Source organism: Priapulus caudatus, unplaced genomic scaffold, assembly GCF_000485595.1.
Source record: "Priapulus caudatus unplaced genomic scaffold, Priapulus_caudatus-5.0.1 Scaffold260, whole genome shotgun sequence".
Lineage (NCBI taxonomy): Eukaryota > Metazoa > Priapulida > Priapulimorpha > Priapulimorphida > Priapulidae > Priapulus > Priapulus caudatus.
Window position 1 is genome coordinate 31,800 of NW_014577321.1, and position 8,032 is coordinate 39,831.

At 42.0% G+C, this 8,032-nt stretch overlaps 1 protein-coding gene across 3 annotated transcripts in view; it reads left to right on the forward strand.

Annotated features, from left to right (window-relative positions):
* Positions 1–5,652, forward strand: part of LOC106808219 (6-pyruvoyl tetrahydrobiopterin synthase-like) — a 6,393-nt gene extending 741 nt beyond the window's left edge. Inside the window, exons 2-6 of one of the 3 annotated variants that reach the window (XM_014810833.1) lie at positions 1,842–1,921; positions 3,471–3,493; positions 3,750–3,806; positions 4,822–4,892; positions 5,100–5,652. In XM_014810833.1, the coding sequence (XP_014666319.1) occupies positions 1,842–1,921; positions 3,471–3,493; positions 3,750–3,806; positions 4,822–4,892; positions 5,100–5,229 (361 nt within the window). In that variant the 3' untranslated portion in view covers positions 5,230–5,652. The remainder of the gene's footprint in view (positions 1–1,841; positions 1,922–3,470; positions 3,494–3,749; positions 3,807–4,821; positions 4,893–5,099) is intronic. The other 2 variants (XM_014810834.1, XM_014810836.1) reach the window with 2 other exon arrangements.
* Positions 5,653–8,032: the final 2,380 nt, after the last annotated feature.

Consider the following 8,032-nt stretch of genomic DNA (forward strand, 5'->3'; position numbering starts at 1 on the left):
CCATGAAATTATTCTAGACTCGCAGGCAAAGTAGAATAATGTAGTCGTGAAATAGCACTATTTTCCCGTTTTTCCGTTGTACACTCTAGGTATTATTAGCTCTTGTATATATGGTTATTATATCCATACGGTGAGTTCGGTCTGTCCATGCATCCCGATCTAGTCTACTACTCCTGTAAGTTATACACCCCCGAAATCTCCACACTACTAGTATCCATTCGGGATACCAGGTATTGAAATCTCTTAATCTGGTATCCCCCCCCCAAAGATCTGGTATTCCATTTTTTGGATAGTAATTTTAACAATTGTTTGCCTTCGAAACACATCGCTCGCATTCATTTTACATACGCCTCTACAGTACACTCACACTGCAGACGTATTGTCTAGAAGCATTGTCTCAATGTCTGGTTCGCTTGATACAATGTATACACATCATATTTACGCTGGCGCTTGCAAATATGCTATGCCTGCTGTATAACGCTAGAGTGGCCTGCGCTCGCTCAGATCGCGCGCACTCGTTCAGATGCGCTGCCTTATAAAGTTGATAACTCAACAACCACTATCCCGATTTTGACTTCTTTTTTTTTACTATCCCGGCGGGATACCAAGCATTGAAATCTGGTATGGTCATGCGGCCTGCGGCAGTCAATGTACGCGTGCTATAGTACTAGAGCTACTATTACTTAGTATCAACTATCATGGCCGTATGGGTTATTGGGTTCAGCCAGGTATACTACCCGGGCACAGGTAGCCGGCCCCAGCCCAGTTTACTATTGAGTTTAGCACCCCGGATTCGTTTAGCACATATGCAGAAAAACACATTTGCGTGGTCTCAAACTATCCTTGATCTCAGGTAGCCACTACTACTAGTACTAGTACTACTACTACTACTACTAGTTACCTTCTCGCTTCTCACTATGTGGCGACTCGCTTCTCACTACGTAGAGCCTGGCAGGTGTAGGGCACAGGCACTTGGAACGTTTCAAGAATAAAATTATGGTAAATGTACACGAAATGTATTGACTAGTACCAGTCTTAATATTTCTCTACTCTCATTCGCGTATTATTACTGATAATTTCTTGTAAATGCCGTTCAAATGCTCATCTGCAACACACAAGTAAACCTCGTGCTCGACGCTGTGCGCTGTCAACACGCCTTACAAGTTACATTCCAAGTGCTTTTGGGTACGGGCCTCGTTCGGGCAGTCCTAGTTTGGGACCCCAGGAGGGGCCCAGGCCTTATTTTCTCAAATGTGGGAGTATAATCATGACAAGCTACAAGGTTCTTTTTCAAGGTCTTGCCAATTCATATCTATGAGAAAATATATTCTTTGTTTGCATGAAGTAGGGAAAATGTCATTGAAACCAGGCTACTCACATATTTTTGCTATATTTGTTAGAACTCTGCGTATATAGGTGCAGTGGCACCATCTATTGGAGAAAAATGGGTTTTAAATCCGGAGTGCTAAGCTAAGTTTGTGCCACATTGTCAGTTATGATGCTTATCACACTATATATCTACCCGTGTGCAGCTCTTTAAACCGCAACAAGGTTACACAGTATAATTTTATCTTTGCAGCATGGCAGGGCACTTTGTAGGCAATGATGCAATGAAAACGATCCTACACGACCTAACATAACTTTATACTGCTAGCCCTTTGGCCTGCCATAAGACAGAAATAAAGCAAATAGCTGAAACCTGTTGCAGAGTGAACCATTAGATCTGAACCAAACGGTACCAATCATTTCATCAGCTAGCATATTAGTGGCTATGCCAATCCTTTTTAACCAATCTTATATACTCTAATGTATCATTTTCATTTACCATGTGTCAATTTTAGCTCACAACTCGGTGAGAAAGATAATCAGGATATATTCGGAAAATGCAACAATCCAAATGGCCATGGCCATAATTATAAAGGTATGTAGCTTAGCTAAACCTCTGATTATATATATAGCCACCATAAACCAATTTTGGATACCAAATACTTTTTTACATCTAGTGATATGATTAATGTTATGTATTGGGGCAGACTGTGTCAAGAAAATGATAGTTTTAAGTTTAGCTTTAAATATGTAGCTGTTTATTGCTCTGCCACGTGAAACTGTGGCAGAATGAAAGTCAAATAGGTAGAGCTACCTATAGCTCCTTTTATTGCTGGAGGCAGGGGCGTAGATAGCAGGGGGGGATACATCCCCCCACTTATTGAGGTGGGGGATGGCGTGTACAATCATCCCCCTACTTTCAGGAGGGAAATGGGGAAAAATTTCATATTTTACAGACAATAAATACTGAACATTTATCTACAAATCTGTCATCGCTATTCATACTCTCCTAATGTATTATTACACAAATGGAAAGTGACATACATCTACTTTAAAATGTCTGTAACTCGTTCCAAGAATGACATTATTTTACTGAAACTCGGACGGTTAATTTTGGACGCATTCCCCATATACGATTTTTTTACAAAATCCCCAAATCACGTTTTATCACTGCTCACGAAAGTTAAATCCTTGGTTTATTATTCAATTCTTAATTCAATTTCATCACACTTTTTTGGGGGGTGCTGAGACCTGACCGGAAGTATATTCCTGATTTTGTATAAGGAGTGAAAATATGCACTTTTTGGTTCAAATCTGGTTGTTTTTCTCACTTTTTAACTCGCCTTGACGTCGTCGAGATGAGCTATTGCCATGGGGCGTTGTCCATCATACGTACGTCCGTCTGTCCGTCAACATTTGGCTACGGTCAACGATAACTTGAGAACTGTTTGACGCACGTTTCAAATTGCATGCAGTTGTTACTCCTATGGGAGAGATGTGAACGTCCTATTTTGGGCACGCCAGTTGACTTACTATCGAGCCACGCCCACTTTTTGGCAAAAATGGAAATGGTCATAAGTCAGTTCAGGTTCAACGGATTTTGCTCATTTTTGGTTGTGATGAATAAGGACTGACCCCGAAACATATCACACAGGTTTTGATATTTCTTTTAAATTATGCAAATTAGGTAGATTTTGGCAATTTCACTATGCATTTCAGTGACTGCCTACGGTCAATGATAACTCAAGAACCGATTGACCCACATGTTTTAAATTGCATACAGTTGTTACTCCTATGGGAGAGATTTGAATGCCGTATTTGAAGCACACCAGTCGACCTACTTTCGAGCCACGCCCACTTTTTGGCAAAAATGGAAATGGTCATTTAAGTCAGTTTAGGTTCAGGTCTTTCCATACTTTGCTATGGAAGTAAAGTAACAGCGAAATCATCCCCCCCCCCCACAACTGAGGACCTGTCTACGCCACTGGCTGGGGGTCTTACTTAGTATTTTTGTTGGACTTTTTTACTGAATGAATCTTAGAACAAGTGTGTTACAGAAACTATTTTTGAAATCCAGAACGTTGGTGTGTCTATATGTTCTCTGTCTTCCTCTTTTTAACATTATTATCTGTTTCATTTTCTAGTTGAGGTAACTGTTAAAGGAAAGGTAGGTGCAGAAATAATCCACCAATATAAGTATATTTCAAAAATGGATTTAACTTCGTATATGTTTACTTTTTATATTATCATAATAAATGTTTATATATATATATACATGTGCTTATCTCTTATGCTATCAAAGCCAGTGAAATAAAGTCTTCATGATAGCTCAGCTCTGTTTGTTGTGATATTGTACGAATAATATGCTGATACAGTTCTCTTTACATTTATAGTTGCAATTTATAATTATTGTACAATTTTAGGTAGACCCTGTAACAGGAATGGTAATGAACATTGTGGATCTGAAGATTTATATCCAGGTGTGAATGTAGTAATGCAATTCTAATATTATTGCAATATGATAAATAGTAATGCAAACAAATTGAGATGGTATTGTTATTCCCACAGGGAATTGTGTGGTTTTTTTATTGATATTGAACGTAGATACAATCTTTTAAATGTCAGGAAGTAGGGGAAATACAAAAGAGTACACAGGTCTGGATGCAGTAATAGTATAGCGAATGTCACACTTGTTAAAGTTTTGGATGTCAGGCGTTCCAGCCCCACTGTGGTCACTGCTGCTGTGCCCTTGAGCAAGAAATCACTCTGTCTCATTTTGATTCAACTGACAGCTACTGTAGAAATGGGTTTATGTCATCAGCATAATGCTACCAACCTCATATGCCCGGGGGGGGGGGCACTCACCCTACATTATGGTAGGTATGTGCCACTGCGAAGTCAAAAATGGGGGGCCCTGGAACTAATTCAGACCTGAAAATGGGGGTCTCTGGAACTAATGTTTGTTGAATGTGGGATGCTCTGGAACTGGCTATGTTCGAAAATTGGGGTGCGCACATACGCAATACGCACATATTCCACATCGGCAATAAAACACACGCACTGAGTTCATCATCGGATGTAAATAAACAAGAACAGCAGCACGGAAATGTTAAAAACTAGGTTCTCCGGAACGGGAAAAAGGCAAGATCTGCATGGTAACTCAACTTGTGATGCTCTGGAACGAGATATTCTTAAAAATGCGATGCACTGGAATGGAAGTTTATGGTGAAAAAGGGGGGTCTCTCCCGCGGCACATACATACCATGCAATATATATGGAGTGCCCCCCTCCCCGGGCTCATATGCATAACATCAAGTAGCCTTGCTGGACAAAACCTGTTAATGAAACCGAAGCAATACAATTGTTGAGGGCCTTGTGTTCTGAAATTAGAGACAAAATGATAAAAAAAACATGTATGAAGTTTAATTTTCTTTGAGAAATTTATTCTGTCATCGTTTTGCGTTTGGTAAGGTGTGCTGTCATAATATATTGCAGGAGGCTGTGATGGCAACACTAGATCATAAGAATATTGACAAGGATGTTCCTTATTTCAAAGACATAGTAAGGTATCATCTCGTATGGAATTTATCAACGTGGCACACAATAATTAAAGTTCCTTGAATTCATTTAGTACGTGGATAACATATCATACTAAATTACTAAATGCCAATGAATGATGTAATTGCTTTAGAGATAAATGAGTTGAATTGGGTGTAGATCGTAGATAGACAGAATGAAGTTTCTTAAATGAGTGATGCGATTTTATGTTACAGCACGACGGAAAATGTAGCAGTATATATCTGGAAGGGCCTGGAGAAGTTGCTACCACCCAACACTCTGTACAAAATTAAAATTCACGAGACTGACAAAAATGTTGTGTGTTACAAAGGAGAATGGATGTGAGCACATCGCCCTATGTCAAACATCGCTATGATATTTTAAGTTTTTGATTAGTAACCTAGTGATTAATCTATGTGGCATTCTCGTAAAAGATAGACTGACGATCGTAAACAATGTATGAACTAACTTAAAACTAAGTTACACCAAAACCTTAGTTTTCCACCCAGTTAGAAACTGCAATGTGATTACCCTGTGTTTGCATAGTAAAGCAAGCCAAATGATTATGTGAATAGTATGGAGCGTCACCTGGCCTGAGGAAAGTGGTGACTGGGAGACATGAAAGCTTGGCAGTCACGTTAAGGGTATGAACAGACGCAGTTGTTGAGAAGTACGATGTGGCCTGCTCCGATGGAAGAGAGGGCGGGAGGATGGTGGAGGGAAGGAGGAAAGAGAGAAAGATGGTTTGCGAGAGAGCGGGAGCAAGAGCGAGAGAGCGAGAAAGAGAGTGAAAGGGCGAGTGCGAGAGAGAGAGAGAGAGAGAGAAAGAGAGAGCGAAGATCGAGTGAGACGAGAAATGGGTGGTGGGGTGGGAAGAGACAGGTCGATGGAAGTGGGTAGTGAGTGGTTCATTGAAGCAAGGACGAGAAGGAGAAAGAATGGTGCAGTGGTAAAGACAGGGAAAGCGATACAGGCACCCTTGCATTGGAGAAATACGAGAACCTTGTGGGGAAGCAGACTGTTGTGTTGCTACGTATATTTATACGTCAAAAGAGCCATAGACAGGCGGTCAAGAGGGGAATGAAAGGTGGACATGCCACCTACATAGTGCGCCCAATTTTGTATCCATGTACGATGTCTGGGCGTGCGTGTGTGCGTACGTACGTGCGTGCGTGCGCGCGCGCGTGTGTGTGTGTGTGTGTGTGGGCGTGCGTGCGTGTGTGCGTGCGTGCTCGTGTGTGTATTTCTGTAACGTGTATGGTATCGGTCCTAAAAGGGTAGCATTCCTAACATTGTGTTTGCATTCCCGGTGTTATGCGGCAGAGTCACGTCCGTGTTAGTGAGGTTGTTATTTCACGCGTTATTTCACGGCACCGCGTTTTAATCGACTGAGCGCGCTCAATCGTGTTCTGCTGTAAAACATTTAAATAAATCAATAAATCGATTGTTTATCGACATGTTATCAGTGATTATTACTGCTATATATTAATGCTCGGTGTCAAACTCCACGACAGATGGCGCTCTCTCTCTCATGGGCTCCATGTATCTTGAGTGTACGAAGGGACGCTGCATGCAGTTTGGCTCGGTGTAGGGGTTTTCTGTGACGCTGCGCCTTGCGTGCGTAAGTTAGTAAAACTGGCGTATCACTACCGTTTGGTAGTATTTGTTAGTGTGAGCTGCTTGTGTCGTAACATATTGTCGAAGTTAGCATGATGTATTCTGGAAGTGCGTATTCTGTGTAATACAAAACTGCTAAATTGTGATGAACCTGATTTCCAACTCATTCGTGGGCAAAATTCTATGATAAATGAAACGCAGTTTGATAACAAATGTGACGAATGTGTGTATATGCAATGATATAAACACCACATGCATGGTAGCATGCATAAAAATAAAAATTAAGTAGTCGCCGACACTTGGATGGGTATTTAACCGTGGTACTGGTTCAAATGTGTGATATCGAAATCTTATCGTGAGACAAAATGTCCAGAATTTAAATGCAACGTCATTGAGTTGTAGCAGAATATCAACGCAGTATGAAAGTTACCAAACAATTTAGCCAAAAGCAAACAAAATTTCCATAGTTACTGGTGCACAGCAACAGTATTTAAACTGAACATGCCAGGTCTATCTGGAAGTATTAGTGCAACGGGTAAGAACGGTCACGTGACTGCGAAGCCATGTAAGACTGGCTGGTACACGTGGAAAATATATAGTATACGGCGTGCGATTATATTACGCAGACTGAGACTGAGTGGACGGGTGTTGTGAAGAGTATAGTTGTTTCAAGCAGAAAGAGATAAAGAGAGAGAGAGCTGCGGGATTGATGGTAACTAGGTAAATATATATATATATATATATACTAGCGCAGCCGTAGTATAGGCAGTGGCTTCACAACACGGAAACCACGCAGTGTACGCCCTCTCGGGGCTGTTCGCGCTATGAAGCTGCAGGCAGCGACACCAGCAACGACAATAGCATCAGCGGCAACAGCAACGACAATAGCATCAGCGGCAACAGCAACATTAAGCCCGGCGCACACGTGAGTAATGTTACTCAAGTAAAATGACGCATGAGTCAAAAATTATCAAACACGTTTGATATTGAGTAAAATGACGCATGCGTCAAATTACTCAACGAAAATCTGCCGCACACGTGAGTAAAATGACTCATGCGTCATTTTACTTGAGTAAAATTACTCACGTGTGCGCCGGGCTTTAGTAGAAACAGCAGCAGCAGCAGCAGCATCATCTGCTACCCTCCCCGCTCACGCGCGCCTAGCTACGGCGTCTGTGTGTTTGCTGCGCGGTAATACGATCCACGATGGAACGAACACCCGCGCCGATCAATGGCATCGCCACGCCAGCACATCGATGCCAGCGAGCTTCTCTCTACATTCCACGGCGTCAATATGGCGGTGCATGGTCGTAACGCAGACGCGCGGAAGTCGTAGACACTGCGAGCAAACTATCTACGCCACGATCACATCCGCATCCATCTCTCTCCCTCTCTCATTCCTCTCTCTCTGTCTCTCTCTCTCTTTCTCTCTCTCTCGCTCTCTCTCTCTCTCTCTCTCTCTCTCTCTCTCTCTCTCTCTCTCTCTCTCTCGCTCTCTACGCCTGTCTCGCGCGCCTCCTCGGCTAGGTGC